The 20,218-nt window shown below is 44.2% G+C and overlaps 1 protein-coding gene across 4 annotated transcripts in view; it reads right to left on the reverse strand.

The window, feature by feature from the left end:
* Positions 1-4,505: 4,505 nt before the first annotated feature.
* Positions 4,506-20,218, reverse strand: part of Liprin-beta (liprin-beta) — a 135,444-nt gene continuing 119,731 nt past the window's right edge. For all 4 annotated transcript variants that reach the window (XM_070536284.1, XM_070536283.1, XM_070536282.1 and 1 more), the window contains 4 exons: positions 19,362-19,550; positions 9,825-9,989; positions 6,064-6,120; positions 4,506-4,656 (listed from right to left, as the gene is read on the reverse strand). In XM_070536284.1, coding sequence (XP_070392385.1) covers positions 4,606-4,656; positions 6,064-6,120; positions 9,825-9,989; positions 19,362-19,550 — 462 coding nt within the window. In that variant the 3' untranslated portion in view covers positions 4,506-4,605. The remainder of the gene's footprint in view (positions 4,657-6,063; positions 6,121-9,824; positions 9,990-19,361; positions 19,551-20,218) is intronic.

Genomic DNA, 20,218 nt, shown 5'->3' on the forward strand with positions numbered 1-20,218 from the left:
ACTTTTAGTAGTTGCAAGTAGTTGCACTTTTTGCAATGTAAAGACAACCTGAAATCAATGCTCTTACATGGTACCCTTAGCTCACATTTCCGAGGGTATACATTCACACTGCAGGAAAATTCAGCTTCTTTTTGGGTTCTCGCATTCCGCTATACCATGACAACTGAAATAAATGAACAAGGAGGCTCAACACATATAGACCAGGTTTATCTGCTCATGAATCGGGCTGCTACTGTAGCATCTTGTTTATTTCAGCAAACAGCATTCCACAGTGCATGAAGGACAATGTTGACAAGCATGACAATTATGATGACAGGACATCGAAGTTTGTACAGGTTGCAATTAAAGTTTTCTTTTACAATGGCTTCTTACGTAATGCCTTAAACGGCCAAACACAAGGTTTTTATCATGAAGGTCAAAGAGAAGTGTTTAAAACTACAGAAATATGGCTCTCGACAAGGCACAGGTATGAGCAGCAGTAGCTGGAGTATGCGGCACCTCTCCTCATTTTGGGCAATTATCTCCACAAAGTGAAGTTAGATAGTTTACACACGCGAATTTGCAAACAAGCTGACTGAAGACTGTGACATTTGTCAAATTATCTCCCTTACAGCTGTATGGGAGATCATTTACTATACAGCAGTATGGTAAATTCAGAGTAGTTTCATGAATGCACTTCATAGGACCTTTACTTTTGAGCATGCACCATTAACTAGTCTGTGGAAGTTAAGAAGTTTAGCAAGCTGCAGATGGCACTGTTGCAGGCCTCTGCTTTTGTGAATAGCCAGATAACACTAGGGCTAATGCATGGATGCTTGAAAGCTTATTACTCTCTCTTCTGTATTCTGCATTTGCTGTGTACATAACCGCACCAACACTACGGTCCATACATTGAAAGCAACACTGTGCAGGCTATGCCAGTGTGGTCACAGAAATGTATCACTTTCAGTGTTTCATAGTTAAAGGGCCTTTCCTTTGCAATGCCTTTTACAGAACAGCTTCTTGAGTTATTAACATTACAAAATATGAAGTTAACATTACATCAAATCACATATTGTTGGCATGCCTTGAACTTCCAGCATGCAACAAACAATGTTGCGCCTTGCAGCAAACTGTGAAAGCTGTGCAATGAGTGCAGTCATTGTCTACGTGTTCCTATGGGACATTTGCTTCATATATTGTGACTGTAATGAATGTATGAAGCGACCATACCACTAAAGTGCCTAGCATACATTTATTTCTGTCATGTACGATGGACTAAATTTTGGTAACGAATGCAGATAAGTGTGGGAAGTTGCTCTAACCTGCACAGTGCTGCATCCCATATATGAAACAAAGTGCAACGTCACATGTAGCTGAGGCAATTGCCCATGCTGAACATTTCACTGAACAAGCTTTCTACACCTGCTATATCATGAACTACGCATTTGGCTTCCTGCTGATATATATACATAAAACAGCGTTCACTGCTAAAAATCAGGTGACTACATATGTCACGAAGCACTTTGAGCAGTAAGCATTCGCGATTAGAACGTTGGAGCAGCGAGAGGTAGTGTAGCCGATCGAGCACTGAAACAAGGTTTTTCTTTCTCTCGTCGTCGTCTCTCTCCTAGCCACAGCCCCACTGCTTATATTACAGTACAATATATATATATATATATAGTCACCTGATTCTTAGCAGCGAACACTGCAACTACACAGTCATGGCAGGAATACCCTTTGTAAAAGCTTTAAAATTACTGCATGACTGAACTGATTGGACTGGGTGCCCTCTTGATATGAGCACCACTGATTGTGGGTGGCAGTGCTCCTTGTTTTTCTTATTACTTCGCACAGTGCCAGGTGTACTACAACAGTCCAACAGTTGTCACTCATGAAGTGGCCTCAAACTTTTCACAATACCTATGCTGCACATCGTTTGCATGGCATTTGAGCACAACTGGCAAGCAACCACGCGTATACAAGAACCACCTGCCGCACTGAGAAAGGATTGACAACCAGTGTAAATGTCTCAAAATGCCTTTCATCCCCTTCATATCAGAACCAGAGGAGAAAGTCATGTTTGTTACCTTGGAGTGAAATTTGATTTTCGTCACAACCTAGTGACACCGCAAGTTCAGAAATGAAGCTGCTGAAATGTTAGCCACATGCAAGATGCAGAAGGCACAAAGCGAGACCACTAATACGGCCCTCAGCCACCAATGCATTGTCAAACCTCACACTATGAAACCACAGTGGAAGCACACAGGCTGTTTTAATAAGATGTAGGATCCCTTACTTGTGTGTCCTCTAATGCCCAAACTATGACAAAACCATGTTAAAAAGGTGGACGGTAGCTCTGCACTAAGCAGTTACACGTGCACAAGCTCTTTGTTCACCTTGGTAAAAAATGCGTCTGACTGCAGGACAAACAGCGGAGGAAGGAAAAGAATTGCCGAGTTCCACCCACAGTAGTCAGCCAGTATTAGCAGACAGAAAATACTTGCAGGTAGCCTCATGTATAATGTGAGGTGGTGCCAGGTGGGGCACTTTGGCAAGAAAGAAGCACCAAAGGAGGGATGACACCATCCTCCACAGTCGAACTCCCAGGCACCGTGTCTTTAGCCACCTCATAAAATGTTGCATAAACACTCCTTGGTTCCTTGCAATGAAAAGCAGGTATCACTGCATAGTTTTAACAGGACAGAGCTAAAAAGGGTGAACATATTAAATTATGGGGGTTGCCATACTAAGGATATAGATTCGCTCTAATTGACACTGTAGTGGGTGGGAACCCAGATTAATTTTGGCCAACAAGTGTTCTTTAATGTGCACCTAAATCTAAGCATGTGGGCACTTATGCATGCTGCTGCCCATCAGAATGCGGCCACTGCGACTGGGAGTCGAATCCTTGACCTCATGTTCAGCAGTAGAAGGCTATGGCCATTGGTGGTGGATAGCTGAGAAAAATCATCACACACACACACAGTGTGACGTGTAAGCTAACAGCTAAATTAAATGGACATTTAAGAGGGAGGTGTGTAGGATACGGATACTACGAAAGGCTGGCAACACAGGCAAGTAAAACATGCATGCTCATGTGGATCAGCACATTTTATCACTGAGTGAGCATAAACTGCTAAAACTAGGCCAAACGTGAAAGGTATGCACAAATGATTGTGCTTAAGCAAGCATGTTTTAACTGCTTCTCTTTTACCTTGATTACTTTTTGACAGCTTGTTTCCTATGCACTTCAATTCTTAAATGTGAATGAAATCCTATAGTTATTTTGTGCATCATACCGTATGTGTCTGTGGTCATCTTTAATAGCTCTGCATCATGTTAATACTGTGCAGTGAAACTTGCCTTCCACAATGTTGCACATCGGTGGCCATGCTCCCAAAAAAAGCTCCCATGATGCTCCCACATGATGCCGCGCTACAGAACACTTGGAAAGGAAACACTCGCTCTGTACAAGAGGAAAAGCTCCCATGACAGAACAATGCAAAAGAAAGCAAACAATGAACATGCCTTGCATATTTTGAATAACAGCTCTCTTGTACGCCCTAGCACAGTACTCTCGATAAATCACTTTTGGGGATGTCACCTTTAGTGAGCCCTCATTGGCTAAGCCAGCAGAATTGGATGTCATAAAAACAAAGGCCTCACCTCCAGCAAAGTCGTTTCCAAGCAGCATAGTACTTGAATACCTCGAGAGGATGCCTGTCACTCTGGTGAGCCATCTTGCTTGTCATCACATCAAGCAATAAGATAAAGCATGCGATCACAAGTGGTCAATCAAATGAAGATATAACAACCCCTCCCCCTTTTTTCTTGGCACCTAGTTGGCAGGTTTGCCAGTTTTTGTAAATGATGAGATTTTAACAAAATAGACAGAAACATGACCTAGATAAGAAACCCAGAACATAGGAGGTGGAAGCAATGTGTGCATTCGTACATATCTGCTTTTTTTTTGGTGTGTGGGCTTTGACAAACACAACAGAAGAAGAATCAAGACACAATGCCAGTCAGTGACGAAATAAAAATTAACCTAGCTAAAGGAGGGCAACTGAAAAATACGTGCTCTGAGGGCTAAATATCACCACACAGTATGGGTGACCATACTGTGTGGGTACTGTGTGTGGGTATGGGTACTGTGCCCCACATACCAGCATCTGTTGGCAAACGTTAGTTCCACCTACAGCAGGAATCATTACCACAGCACAGTCAAAATATTTGATGTGTGTATACCACCGCAATTGGCGTGAGCTGCGACTTGGTATACATTGGGAGCCATTTGCTACATTATAGAATCACTAAGTTTGTCAAGATGTGGCCAACAGGTGCACGGTATGAAAGAGTCTTTCCTTTCTGTTTTTGCGCAGACATATTTGTCATTGTTCACTTATTTCACAAAGAAAAAAAATGATTTAAAAAAGAAACAGCATTTGCGATAGAGCTCTGCATCCTGCTTGCAATACTTGTAGTAAGTTTAAAAAGTGTCAGTATATAAAATAGGCGTATAATTTCACTATGTGTGATACGCATGTATATATTAGAAAAAAAGGCAATGAGGTGCTTTGGTATGGGCAAGATTGGAGACGGTGACGGCCCCCATGTTGCTGCCTAGATGTTGGTTGATGCCAGTTTGTCCAGGTTCTTTACTTCCTGAAGTTTCTGCAGGAAAGGGCAGAGAAGAGGTCAGCTCACAATTACTGGCAGCAACCTCATGCATTCTTTTGATAAGTGCTGGATTGGTGGCTAGTCGCAATGCACCAGCACTGCCATTTACATTGTAAGGGATGTCATAGCGGAGATGGCTTTGGACAGATTTTAACCACATAGGTATGTGAACATGGTTCTGAGATCTCAGTCTTTTTGACATGCTGCGTGCTAGCAGCACGAGCAGCATGTCAAGCGTACCACAATCACACGTAAGAGTAAAGCCACTTCCAAAGAAGAGATACAGTCGACCACCTTTATTTCGACCCTGACGGGACCGATGAAATTGATCGAATTATCCGGTGGGTTGAATGAAAATAGATGCATAAGAAATGCCAAAAGACACTGCGAATTAATTGGCAGTAGTTGCCCGATTCTAACATGTCCCAAAATCAAAGCACGCCAATTTTACATGTGTACAATAGAGAAAACTAAATAGAAATGAGATTAAAACTTCTAAACAAAGTAGAACTCTCATGCGGACTTGATTCTAGAAATATTGTTGCAGAATGGCGGCCAGATTTTTGAAGTCAGCTTCGCCACATGGTGTCTTAAAATCAGCTTCGCCGCAAAACCTCCGTGTTATGCAGTAAAGCGTACGAACGTTGCGAAGGTGGTTTTGTGTTTGTCAGATTGCACCACTACAAGCAAGTTTCGGCCCAATATTTTTTTTTAAGGAAATGTGCACCTGTTACTATCTGGTCAATGCCATAATCCTATAATTGCGAGCTATGGTTATTGATCGAAAATTTTCCTAGGGCACGCTAAAATGGGCATTTTTTACAAGTGATGATGTGTGTTCCATGCATTCACTGCCTTCTAAGCTCTGCCGAGACAGATGCTGCCACTAAAGGGGGTCGCTACTGGGGTCGCCATAGGATTCAGGCATATGTGCGTGCTGACTAGTGATGTTCGAATTATCTGGCAATGGTTAATTTTAAGATCAATATAACAAATGTTTGGGTGCATAAAAATGCATGAGCAGGGACCTTCGGCCGGATCGAAGTAACACAGAAATCAAATTAACTGGAGCCAAATTAATAGAAGTCTACTGTATAAGCTGGAAAGATGAATTACAGTACAACCTCACTGATATGTTCACAGTTATAAAGATATCCCAGGGGTTATGTCATGGCAACCAACTCCTGGTAGATTATCCATAGACTGTATCGAGTTCACGGTCAACATTCAGTGACGTTCTGACAGATTTCATGGCAAGTGAGGTCGCACTAACAACATAGACATGCAAGGAATTTTTCAGTGCAAATAAATTTACTGCACCGCTGCTTACTGCAGTGTCCCTACATCACAGGGAGTGTACATTCACTGGTGGTGCATTATTGTAAAATCATGCAGCCTTACCATGAACGAAGAAATTTCATTGGACACAGCTTCGATTTCTTGAGCTGTCTTGGGATCCTGGTAGAGGCATTGGATAAAATATTCAAAAAGAAAAGAAAACCCAGTGTTAATGTCAACCAGTAAAATACTTGCTGCGAACATGTGCACCTGACAAGTACTACCATTCACACCAGAAGAACCTGATTCTACAGCTTATTTACCCCTGTTGAGTCAACAAGCTATACACACGTGAATGGCTTCGGATCACTGTATCATACTGAATGCTATGCAGGTAAGGGAGACGGGTATCAACAGCTCTCTGAGTAAAAGCAGGGCTTCTAATATGTTCATTTGGCCCACAGATAGCATATTGCAGAGTATATTGTTCAACAGATTTGATATGTTGAAAAGATATTTATGAACATTTTTTATACGTATTTGAAAATTGTGTACAAATGAAATACAGCATATGTCCCGCTTTTGGGACTTTCTAGGAATAGCAAAGCCATTAGAAAAATTGGGCAGTCAGAAAAAACAAATGCATGCCTTTACCTTCCCTCATGGGCTCAAATTGCTACAGCCATGTCTGAAAAAGCTTCAGCTCTTTCAGTGCGACTGACATACTGGTATGTTTTCAACAATTTCCAGTAGGATGTGCGCAGTATCACGAAGTTTGCAAGCTCAGACATAGTTCCGCCATCTGTTATATATTTCTACAAGCATTTTTCTCATCTCTGGGTTTGCTCAGTCTATGACAGTGACCCCTTTGCACTCTTGACATGATTCACTGCAATACATTGTGTATGCTTCACCGCGTAACAACGCTGTGATGCAGCGAAGCTGACTTTTGCCCATTGGCATATTAAACGCTTTAGGCTCATGCAGTGAAAGGAGACGGTGGGAGCATGTGTGTATAATTCAGGAACACATCTTATGTTCCAGGACAGTGGTGCCATTGCACTTTTTCTATGCTTCACCGCAATGCATTGTGTATGCTTGACTGCGTAACACTGCCAGAATGCGACAAAGCTGACTTTCGGGAACCGGCATTAAGCAATGTTTGACCCTTGCATTCTCTCTGTGCTTCCATGTCATAGCGAGAATCACGAAGTCGGCACCGTTGCTGATAGTGGCGAATCCTTCTAATGAAAAACATCGCACCGAGCAGCAGGAAGCTTGACGACGAACGTCAAAGCAGGTAGGCCTAACGACAGCACAAAATTACTACCATGGCTGCCAGTGAATCGGCAAGCAACAGCACTGGTTCAAGGTTCTGAGATAATAAAAATGGTGGTGGTGGCCTCAATTAAGCCATTTTGGACGAGCAGATAAGGCAAAAAGTTCAAAAAATCACCATATGAAATTTCAAACGTCCTCATAGATTCGGTCTGTGGGACACAGTCGCCCACTGATTTTTCGGACTGCTTCGCGGCACTGCCATTCTCTCCATAGACCATAATGTATAACAACTGCCGAAAGTTCGGACACCTTGCAACCTCTCGTCTGATTTTTCAGACACTCCTTAAGCCAACTCGATCGAGAGCACCATGCACTGACTCTCAGTAGTGCATGGTTCGACTTGCTGAACACCATTTTTGTTTTGAACGGAGCCTCCTTGCTGCCCCACGAAGTGGCACTACTGGAAATCCCCGCTCATCATCATCGTTTCTGCCTGGTTTGATAGAGCTGCTACAGCAGTTCCGGTCTCAGCTTAGTAAGCCATGTCAAGACAATCCAGCAGCTGATTTGTTTGTTTCTTTGTGCACGACGGCGCGAGTAGGCCACGTTTTTCATTTGCGCGACTGGTGTCGGTGTGATGGCATGGTGGTGTTTGCTTTGTGTGCTGTGTCGAGGTTGCGGTAATCCAGCGCGGCATACGAAAACATCACGTCAAGTGTCCAATGGTGCCGACAGTGCCCGCACAGACTGCGCTTGGACATGTCGGCAAGCGGGTGCTAGGAGGCCTAGGATTTGTCGCCTCCCGATGTGCTCCCTACTGACGTCGAAAATATTCTGCGGAGACCGGTGCAGTGGTTGTATTGCGATTCCAGACACCGTCTCATTTGACAGTTTCACAGGTGCTGACACTGCTGTACTTACATGCGCAGAACTCAACGGCGGCGAGATCATTCGTCAGGTTTCTGCTGCACCGCCGGACGAGGACTCGGAGTTGGAAGACGACGCACCATGTGCTACACTGCTGTCGCATGCGGAGCGTGTACAAGCAGTGACTGTGCTTTCAGCCGCCTATAGTGACGTACGACCCTCTCCGAGATTCAGGTTTATCTGATTGCGCGTAAACAGAACAGCGTGCAATGGCGCATTCACAATTTCTTCAAGCCTACTGCTGAGCCCGAATAAGTGCGTGGAAATAAAGGATTTCTTTCTCTTTCTTTTTTGTAATCTGCTTTTTCGGACACCTGTTTATTCGGACATTTCCGCAGTCTCCGTGAGGTCTGAATAAACGGTCGGCGGCTGTACATGGTGGTCCCGGGAGCAAAGGCACCCGAATTTCAGGCACGTCTAAAAATCGTATGTCTGAAAAATTGGTCATTGACTGTATTTCTAATACTTTCATGCTTGCTAAACAAAAACATGATTTCGAGTTCTTAAATATTCAAACGGACATGAATATTTGAAACCAACAAAATATTGTTTGGCGTGTTCATGAGTGCTAAGTTTTTTGCGTTTGAATGAACAGTGCCTATCGGAATTGTTCATTGTTATTGCTGTGTGGTAGGGCATACAATAATCTGCATTTTACCTATGAAATATGACTGCATGCCTGCACAAAACCAGTGCACACACAAAAAGAGCATGCACACCAAACATGGTATGACACCTCAGTGCTGTGGTGTCACCTCTGCCTTTGTCCTTATTCTCGTGTGTGCAGTGTTTTTCATTTGTCACGGATGCACCAACAGTCCTGAGCCTGTGCTCTACAATTCAGTACTGCTCTGATGACATAAAATAATGCGCATGTTAGCAAGGCCAGATGGCAAGTTTTAATTGTTTAATTATTCAATAATAATTTAAAGCCGTACTCCAAGTATTTGATATTCACACATATTACCACATATTGCCATGTTTGGGTGCAGTACTTGACTGTCATCTCCTTAACAGATTACAACTACATGTCATGCGTAGTGATCTTGGGTCAAAAAAGTAATTGCCATTTGGTGAAAAAGAACAATGATGTGGCGCTGTCTATTAGATGGTGAAACATGAGGCATGCTATGTTCATTTGCGTCACATGCGTGCTTGTTCACTTGATGTGGAGTAGTCTTTTTTTTTACATATGGCATATTTGAGTGGTCATTTTCTGGCAGTGCTCTCATGGTTGTGTAACAGAATGATGACATGGACAACTGACTTTGGCAGCATTATTATAGGAGTGTGCATATTGCTACAATAAAGTCCCACTGCTTTGTTGAGCTACCTTCGAACCTTCGCAGAAGTGCATGGAAATGACTAGTCAAATATGCCAGTATTCAAATGACTATTGTGGCCACCTTGGTGAAGTGCCTGCATTTATTAGACTTGGCCTAGGCTATCATAGCTGGGCTAGTAGGCATTTGGTTCCACCCCTATTTCTTTTCTTTTTTCATTCTTTTTATTCTCTTTAAGGAAGCATTTTCCTGTTCTTGAAGCCATCGTGTATTTCGGATGCAAATAAAGTTATTATTATTATTATTATTATTATTATTATTATTATTATTATTATTATTATTATTATTAACTGTAGCAACGCCTGCACAAGGGGATGCAGTGTATGCACCCACCTTTTCACGGGGACAACAGGACGAGAAGGAATCGTCAAGAGAGCTGTCGGCTGCCGAGGATTCGCAGAACGAGAGGTCCTCGGCCAGCGCATCGGCCTCGAAGGGGCACAGGTAGCCATCCGCACCCTTGGCCCGCCTCCAGCGCAGTGGACTCTTTTTGGCTGCCTGTGAACATCAGTGTGGGAGGTGGAACATTAACCCTGTCACAATCGCAAGCAACAATCATGGATTGCGTGGTTTTTGCATGTGGCCTTCACACAGAGTGTAAGCCACTTGACACATGACAGTGCAAGTGAAATAAGAGCATTTATTCTCAGAAGTTATTCACAGGAACTACAAGTATGCCTTTATACACGCATTGAAAGTATTTTCCTTTAGTCTACAAAGACCTGCACATCTTAGGGTCACTCAAGAAACATTCTTGGTGTGAAGACGCTTTGAATGAAGCACACAGGCATGTGTCTTTACTGTATATAAGTTTATAATCAGTGCTGTCCTTACAATAGTCCATGTTGCTGTTAATCTCGAACAAAACAGTCAAAAATGTCATTCCCATGAGAGAGCACAGAGACCAGCAGCCATGATTCAAATTTAGAAGGTTCACCAGAAACACGCAATGTCACCAAAACATCTTCAAGCGGGAACAGACTACAGACAAATCCCTGCAAATGAATAGGGCTGTAGACAAATTTCCAGCAGAGAAAAGTTTTCTTCATTTCCTGTCATTGTCCCCAGAACTTATGCATGAAAGTTGCCCCCACAACAAAGTATGTGACGGGTGAATTTTTGCTTCCCATGAAATTTGCAGGGAGCAAGCATGGACATCACCACCCCTGAGAAAGAAACCAAGAAGTCCTGTTGCTAAGAAAATGTTGGCACCAAAATAAAAAGTAAGCATCCAATGTTTTTGAAAACCTTCACAGACAGTGATGGCAACAGCCAGTGTCACCAGACCAATGTCATTGTTATCACAAGACTGCAAAAGGACTTGCATAGCAGTCAATACACACCGCTCTTGTTACAAAAGCTCATACATAGGTGGTGACAATGAAGTGCTGCTTTCCTTGTGAAAGCTCAAATGAAAGATCATTCAGATATGTTATTTTACATTACCGGAACCCCCGCAATCATCGAGGCTGATTCCCACATTCTTGTTAGTGAAAAAATAAGCAGTGATGAAACCATGAGAAGCATTCTCCATAATTTTGCAAGGTTGGTTGTGCTGATCCAGTATTGCAATGCTGCGCATTGAGCTAGTGTGTCGTCATGATTACAATGCTCACAAATAGGTGCGACTGTGCTGGGGACTCCTTTGCCGTGATGGCAGTGGCCAACCAGATCTTAAGTATTGCATGTTTGCTCAAGGCATTAAAAGGCCCCTTGCCAGTTTAGCCACTTTAAATAGACAAGAGCAGTATATACAATGCATGCTGACAATCATGTATGCAAAGTATAACGGTAAACACTGCAAAAACAGTTGAAATTTCATTCGCATTGCTGAAATGTCACTCACCGTGATATGTGACTTCCAGAATGATTCAAGGCTACAGCAGTTATCTGTTTGATCTGCTGCTTCACTATATGATTTAAAGTTTAGAGAAATAACAAAACTTACAAACCAAACGTCTGCAAGAGTTTTTTTTACTCCGTACTGTAGCATGAGGGACATACTTGCATTTATAGTCTGCTTGTTCCCATGTCGTGCAGTCATGCACGCATAAAATGTAACTATCTGCCGTTTTCTACTGGGTTCCAGGGTGCAATCATGCTATTTGATCCACTTGCACTTGCCTCAGTGCTCGTGTGGCACTGAGTTATCGTAACGCTAGTCAGCTGTTCTCGTGTATAGCAAAATCGTGTATAGCAAAATCACACCCTGTGAGAAACGAGATAAACACAACAGCTCACATGCGAGACGGTCACTAGAAGAGTGCCTTGCAGGAAAAATGCAAAAGAAAAAAAAGAGAGAGGGAAGGCAGGGCCCTGATGTATGTCATGCGATCCTCCGGCTCTGGTACAAGAAAACACAGGGAAGGAATTTCGCTTGAGGAGGCTAGACAGGGGGAAAGTGGAGAGAGCATCTGTGTTGGCAGTGAAGCTTGCCTCGTGAAATCATGGGTTCGTAGCACTTTGAATGTTTCTAAATCTGTTATTAATGCACCAGTTTGAAAGATTACTGTGATATAATGCTCCCTAGAGGGCACGTGACAACTTCCAGCATATAACCAAAATTTGCCATGTGGCCCTTTAACCCTTTCGCTGTCACGGACGTACCGGTATGTCATCGCGCTTCCCCCCCACAGTGTCACTGACGTACCGGTACGTTCTCTATCGTGCATTCAAAATTTCGCACCTGAGCGCAAAGCTGGCGCTCCTAGACTGGCCACGCCATCTGTTGACTCTTTCTACAAGTTCGTATCTTCGCCCCGACCTGTGTCAGTTCATGTATTGAAGAGTACAGTGCGACTGCCACTCCCCGCTTTCTTTTTGCTGAGTGGCGCGGTGGCTCCGCGTTCGCTGGATCATGCGTCGCGCGCGTGTGTTTAAGGGTTCAAGGGTTGTCCGGCCATCTCCGCTGGTTTGAAGGTTTGTATTTTCCTTCTGTTGGTGTGTCTGCTACGGCGCGTAAAGTTCAGGCGCATGTGCTGTTGCCTCTCCGAAAAGAGTGACTCGATTGCTGCTTTCGCTCTCTCGTCGCACCCTCGCTTCCGACTTGCAGCAGTAAACGTAAAGCTCTTCGAACTTTGTTTTAGCCTTTTTTCATCTCCCTCTGTCTTCTTAATCACACAACCTCCCATTTCTCTCTGTTGTGCGGGCGACTGAAAGCGCATCCTCCCGGCGCGCGGTTACTTTCGGATGGCTGAGCGCGCGGGACCTTCGTCTGCTCATTGGAGCGGTGGCTCTTCAGATTCAGAATACGAGCCGAGCTCGGATTTGGACTCGGACAGCATCTCACGCGAGGAAGAGATGAGTTACGCATAGTCAGATTCAGATGTTGAACGAATGTTATAGTCAGGCTGATGATGATGATGATGTTTACTAACAACAGCTGCAGAGCACTGAAATGTGCATATTGCATTGACTATGTTATTTGTATACCAATCATAATCAAAAATAAATTCGTATGTTCATTCCCTGTTATGCTCGTTCCCTGAAACCAAGCCGACACTGGGGGTGTGTCACGGCCAGAAAGGTCCGACAGCAAAAGGGTTAAGGAGATGACTGAGAGGTTACTGACTGAGAGGTTACTGTTTACCACTGTGCTATTGCAGTTTCAACAGTTTTTACATATATATAGGCAAAATTTCTGATACAAGTACTGCGTTAAATTGTTTCATACATGCGGTTCTAGTTGCCTTCATTGGTTACATGAGTACCCTGGTTTCCATCATTTGGCTGCACTGCACAAGCAAACCAGCTTATGGGGATATGTGCCACGCCACCACCAGTGCATTTCTATCGTAAATCTCACATGAATGTGACCCGCATGTCTGTTACAGCACACTGTTTAAACGGCCAATCGTTATGTGCTAGCAATAAGTTTACCAGGTTTATGCAGCTAGATCCGAAAGTGGCTCTTAATTTGCAGAACATCAGAGTCCATTCACACATGCGTTGCAGACCACTAAGCAAGCACAAATTAAATGGTCCCACAAATTGCACAGTAATGAGTCTTGGACATCGTTGCTACAACTGTCCCTCCGCAAAGACTATTGAGGTATTGATGTGGCGGGTGCTGGATTTCTTAAATCCAAACTACAATTGACAAATCCTGGATTTGTTTTACCCACTCGCCCATCTCTAAAATGTTCTTTGAGAAAGCTAAGCTGGGATAAAGCCAAGCCTGGCACCTTGACATCTTCTGTTCAGCATCCCATGCCCAGAGCCACCGAATGAAAAGATTGCGTGTCATCGACGTTTTCTTGTAGAATGTCTATTGGAAGTTCTTTTGCATTCTTGAAGCAAAGTGGCGATCTGCTCTTGCTAATAATGAACAGCTACAGTTTGCACTAGCAGTGGTGGAACATCTATTTCACCTTTCAGCAGAGGCAAAAAGCCAATTTGGCACAGCAGCAAGCATTTTTGGCATAGGATTCACGCACATATGCTTACCATATACCATGCAGATTTTAACTGATATAGTTGATAGGTTGTAGAGACAGGTTGGTGTGAGGCTTGCCCTACGAGCACGTTTAGAAAAGAACGCAACACTCCTCCACACTGCGGCACATGGACGGCACTACGACCGGGTTCGTTGACTCTCTGATACGGTGCAGAAAAGCCACCACAGAGTCAAGAAATGTGAGTTTATTAACCCAGGATGGAATACAATGCGACAGCCACGGCTTGTGGGCAAAGGCTCACCGCAAGACCGATCGAGTATGCGCATCTTGATTGGACATGACAACATGTATTACACTCATGTCATGCCATGCACGTTAGGGAGTTTTCCCAATAGGGGTTGCAAAGGTTTTGCAGCCCAAAAAAATAGCGCCGGCGCTACTGTGCATGCGCGGAACACAAAGAAGGTTTTGCATTTGCGCTGGTGCCGCTATTTCGGCGAAATGGCGCAGCAACCCAAACTCAATGAAAAAGTTTTGCATCAACGAACATGGCAGCACCTATCCTCGTTCAAGCTGTCCTTGTAAATCCGTGGCTATCAAAAGCAGTGAATGGTGCCGTAGTTTCTAGCTCTCTCATTTCATGTATACAAAACAAAAGCTAAGTAAGAAATCAATGTTAGTTCAGAGGCAGAGAAACTTGCTTACAGTAGGCTCATGGGGCTCAAATGCGGCTAATGATGAGCGAGATTAGATTCGTTGCTCAAACTGAGAAGTTTATCAAACCTATTTACATTAGTAGTCAGACTTGTCGATATTGCTGAAACACACATGAGAACAGCAATTAGGTGGCTGTTGCTCAGATTACTTTCTGTTGCAGCTTCTGTTTTCTTTGTCAGACGCCCTGCAAGCATGACACAAAGGGCGAGCGCTAAACCCTATTCTAAAACCCGTCATTCCTGTGTGATGGAAAAGCTGTGTGTGCAAAGCTCTTGAGGGCCGCAAAGTTGGGGGCCCCCACGCGAAAGCTCTCTATTCTGGCACATACCAAGTTAATGAAATGACCATGAGAGCACCGGGACGTAGGCGGCTAGATAGATACATAGATAGATACGGTCAAAGTGTCTTTGGTTCACAATAAAATGCTTTGCATTTAAAGATGCCTCAGTGCAGAGCTTGCATTGGAACAAGTTATCTAGGAGGTGTTGATCAGAACCAGTCCCCTATCTAGTACACTCTAAGCATATCTTCAGTTACGCTTCATTCAAACCAGTGGCCGAGCAATTCGCTGTTCGCATTTCATCTGATGCTGGTATTACACTGGAACCGGTATGGAACTTACTCAGCGAGCTGTCCTACACTCACGGCCATTTCTTTTTCAACACAGCTTGGTAGCCGTAATTTTATGCCCTAATTTGTTAAACAAAAAGACTGAACCAAAATAAATGCTTGTATCAATTTTGCTGAGCACACTGCTCTTACCAGTGAACGTCCAAATGTTTGAGATATTTCCTGCTCTAGTGGGCTTGAAGACTAGCAGAACTATACGCCAGACTGGTTGCAGACTACACAGGAAACAAGTTTAAATTCCAAGGTTAACATGCACAATCGGCTACAGTAACTCAGCTCATAAAGTTGTTGCTTGTGCTTTAGAAGTGCTACAGCAAAACGTGAGTCAAGAGGATACGACTAAGCTGACAATTTATGATTTCAATAGAGCTTGAAAAATGTGGAAAAGTGAAGAGACGAGAGCCCACTGATCAACTCTGTTGATTAATAAATGACAATAAAATGCTAAAAAATTGGCGGACTTCACCTCTACACATTTAAGTCGCTGAGAACGTTGAAAAATGGGCTGAAAATACCACTTTCACTGGCAAATTACAATGTTTCAATGAATTTCAATGAACCACCAATACAAAATGAAAAAGCTTAAGTTTATTCCTGGAATGTGATATTTTTCCTCTGACAAGCTTTGCGGGACTACACAGATTCGATAAACACCATAATAAAGTGCCAGCAAGACAGTACAGCGGCATTACATTGTACGTCCATCGGAGCGAAATGTGCAAATGATGAACCGGACGACTCTGACAAGCTTCTACTTCCTTCTATGATGACAATGATGTTAGCGTGCTGTTGGTTTTGATTTCAGTTTTGCTAGCTGCGAAGCATCGATGGAAGGAGGGTTTCGCTCTTATGCATGCTTTGGCGCAGGCTCGGTGCAAGATGGCGCAAAGGCCAGCTCTCGGCGCAGTTTGGCACAATTGCCGCACCCGTTCCACCACTGACTAGTCAGTCACAGTCACAGCAAACTAACCTGAGACATTTACCTTGCTTATTCTTCCTCTATGGCATGTACCTCCCTTCAGATGCCATGTCTTGTTTGGCAGCATCTGCCATACGAGTGCAATTTTACTGGCACTGAATATTTTTCACGGCACAGGAAGTGACCAAACCTGAGTTAGAAGAAGCACACTTGTCGGGACGTGGTGCGGCATTTGATATATGAAACGTGCCGGTGAACAAAAGTTCAATACACGCATACAAAATCAGTGCACTTTAGCATGGAATTTCGAATGTGATGTTATGATCGTCTAATACATTTCATATATCCAAGATAGACTGTAATCAGGCAGTCCAAAGAATATCAGTTTTGTCATTGCTATAACCAGCGGTGCAAAAGAAGTTATTTAGAGAATTTAAATCTGTTATGCTTCCCCAAAATTAAATCTGAAATTTCGTGATGTTTGAGGCTACAAGCGCGCTTAGCATTCACCTGTCACACAGTACCAATGGTGCTGTGTGCCCTCGTGAAGTGCATAAGTTGCATGTGCAATCATAACTCCGCAATAGTGCCAGTTTAAGCTATGGCGTACAAACTCAGCTTACAGCTTTCTGCCCACACATGAGCTTGCACTATTACTGTATTTACTTGCATAATGATTGCACTTTTTTGTCAAAAAATACTGACGCAAATTCAGGGGTGCAATCATTACGCGGGTTAAATTTCCTGAAAAAAAAAACTTCTTTTTTTCATCCTGTGTTTGCTGCGGGATGACAACAGGTCAACAAATAGGCAGCTGTTGCTGTAACAGTGGGCTCCTTAGATCTTCCACTTCTGGCTACACGCAGGCTGCCAGAGCCAGCCAGAGCGTCTTCATTTTTCTTGGGTTGCTCCGCCCACCGTGCCACGCACTTCCGCCGGGCGTTCATTTTGCTCGCGCTGGATGGTTCTGGCTACCCGTGGGCTGCCAGAACCTGCCCGGACGATTTTGGTCAGGCTGCTCTCTGGAAGTTCTCTGGCTAGCAGACGACTAAAAGAGGCAATGGGCGCTCACCACCATCTTTGTGGGGCCTTCACGGATTGCAACGCGGGCGCTCGAAGACTTAAATTTACCTCGCCCAGCCAACTGTCTACAATCATTTTCAGATTTCCTTACTTCTAGCGGTACCTTTTTAGGTGCTAATGCACCGTTCCGCATTGCGAAGTGGTGTGATACGAGCAGTGGTGAACCGTTTGAAGCTTTTGTTGTGCATGTGTGTGTGTCCCCAAGGCTTCTTCGCGGCGGTGATCAGCGCGCTGCGCTCTCAATCGTGCATGTTATCTGCATCGTGTTTCATGCAAAATGTAGACGCTCATTCACACATATTGCGGTACATTTTCGGTTCGTCTTTATTTGGTGGTGTTCCTTTTCACATATCTTGCATATGTACGCGGAGATATTTCCTTTTTCTGCAGTTAGCGAAGCCGTTGCAGCTAGCCCGTGTTCGCACCGTCTCTCCGTCGTACGCTTGGGTGGCAGCTCGAAACCAATATGTGTCCGAACTGCAGGCCGTTGATCTAAGAATACACTGATTGCACTCGGTACATTAGACACCCATACATTCGCTTATTGCTCTCATGATCGCGACCAATGTTGTTTTCCGTGTGAAACTTTACACTGTTCACAGGCGGCATGCATTTTGACGCACCAGTTGCGTCCCCAGCTCCTTAGGATCAAAATGAGAAGCACCATCAGCGACGACAAACTTTCTGAAATTGAAGCCCAAGCAGGTCGGCACGAAATTTTGGGCGTATAAGACATAATCCTGCTTTTTCATGTCTTGTGAAGTGATGACACAACACCAACTCATCAATGTCGCCGGTGGGCGACGTGATTGCTGCAAGCAGGGATCCTCGAGCTATCGCTTTCGAGGATACAATCACTTACGCACAATTTTGCGTCTTGTCACTGGACGTGTCGGAGGCCATCTGTTACGCTGCACGAGGTGAAGTTGGCCCAGTGCACATCCTGTGCCAAGTCACGCGAAATCGCGCGAAAGTGATCGTATTCTTAAATGCAACTATATATTTTCAAGCTGGCAACACATAAATAAGCCGACTACGCCGAGCGCTTGCCAGCCTCGGCGCGCGCTGCCATGCTGGTAGCATGTTTACATTTGGCCAGCTATCCAGGCGTTCGATTTTGCAAACTTCGGGCAGGTTCGGGTTGTCTTGGGATCCCAGCCTACGTGACTTCCTATCAGGACTGGAACTAGCTGGCTGCCATATGGCTGCCAGCAGGCTGCCAGAACTCCGAAAATCAAAGAGGCCCAGTGCTGGACACCAAAACAAAATGGCAGCCAGTGCAGCAAGCAGAATGTGCCAAACACAATTTTTTTTTTCTTTTCCTGAGTACATCACGTGCATTGAAACAGTTTCTTCCGTATCTTGTCACGCGCTAGTCTTCACTACTGTCTTCATAAAGCACGCTTCCGCTATGGGTGGGCAAATATCTTAGCTGTGTTACAAGCATCGGTGCATGAATAGGGTGCACTTCTAACGTATCAGTGTAAACGGGGCCACCATCGTTGCCGCTTGCGATTTATTGCGTGCCCACGAGTGCAGACGAGAAGAATCAAAAGGCACCCTTTTTGTTGTTGTTGACCACAACCATTATAAAGCCTACAAATAATAAAGACAAGGCAACTATGGTTGTAGCCTTTTTTTTTTCTTCATGGAAGTGCGGAAAGTGATGAAAGGTATGAAATGGGGCAACTGCTTATTAAGAATGTTTGGTGCATGCAGACCGCTTGGTATGTCTTGAAGAGTTATTCGCGTAGCATTCAACAGCATTTGACAGATGCTAAGCGCGATCATCATTAGCTAGACTTGGCACATGACATATCGCTGTGGCAAGTTCGGGGTGTGATCATTACAAGGCAAAGGAAAAAAAAACGAATTTTGACGACAAAATTCAGGGGTACGATCACTACGCAAGTGCGATCATTATGCAAGTAAATACGCTACATCTAGTAACCTTCACAGGAACTTGGCAAGTGTCTGTGGTAGTTGACAGCTGACTGCCCACCGACACAAGTCAGGTAAGCTTGTGGATGTGATCTCATGTCCATAATGGTCTAGTGGTATGTACTGGCAGGAACATTGAAAAGCAAGCTTGCAGACTTTTCTCGATGGCTTGGTGGCACGCACCTTGACCTTGGCAGCAGGCGACAGGGGCACGTGATCGGGGCTGGCCTGCAAGGCACGCTTGCGCTGCACAATGTGAGGTCCCAGCAGCTGCTTCAGCTGGAGCGACAGGTGGCGCCGTAGCAGTGTCTTGTTGCCTGGGATGCTAAGCACGGCCGCAAACACCTCCCATGTCATGCCATCCTCATAGATCTGCGTGGAGAGGCACAGATGGAAGGATGCTGATGGTCAAGATGTGGGTCTTGGCTAGGTGACATGAGCACATGAAAAGAACAAAGATGCAGCTTTCACTCCGGACTAAAAACTTCAATGTGCTTGTGTGTATTTGTGCACACGAAGTAACTGTGTGATTGGGTTTTGGTATGGGTAATTATTTTAATACAAAAATGTACACAGATTGCAGAAATTGTGATGAGGAATGCAGGAAAAAGCTGCACGAACAGCAGTTTGACTGGCCCCACCTCCCCTGCTGTTTAACAACAATGCTAGCAGACTTCCATTAATTTGACTCCAGTTACTTGGAATTTTTGGTTAATTAGGTCCTGACCAAGGATCCCAGCCAGCATTTGATGCATTTCTATGGGCGTGAATGCTTGCTATTTCAATATTAAAATTGGCCTTCGCCACGTAATTCCAACTTGACTGGCCAGCATGCATGCGAGAAAACCCTACGGTGACGCTAAATGAACTGAAGACATGTCACCTCCCAATGAAAACGCTTATTTTCAGCCGGCCCTAGGAAGATTTTCAAGAAATAATGTACCTAGCTCACAATGCCTCAGTATGGTACTTATCCAACTCTAATCCGCACCCCTTTCTTTTTTTTTCCCAAGAAAACTGGGTCAAAAATTGCTTGTGCA

Source organism: Dermacentor albipictus, chromosome 3, assembly GCF_038994185.2.
Source record: "Dermacentor albipictus isolate Rhodes 1998 colony chromosome 3, USDA_Dalb.pri_finalv2, whole genome shotgun sequence".
Classification (NCBI taxonomy): Eukaryota; Metazoa; Arthropoda; class Arachnida; order Ixodida; family Ixodidae; genus Dermacentor; species Dermacentor albipictus.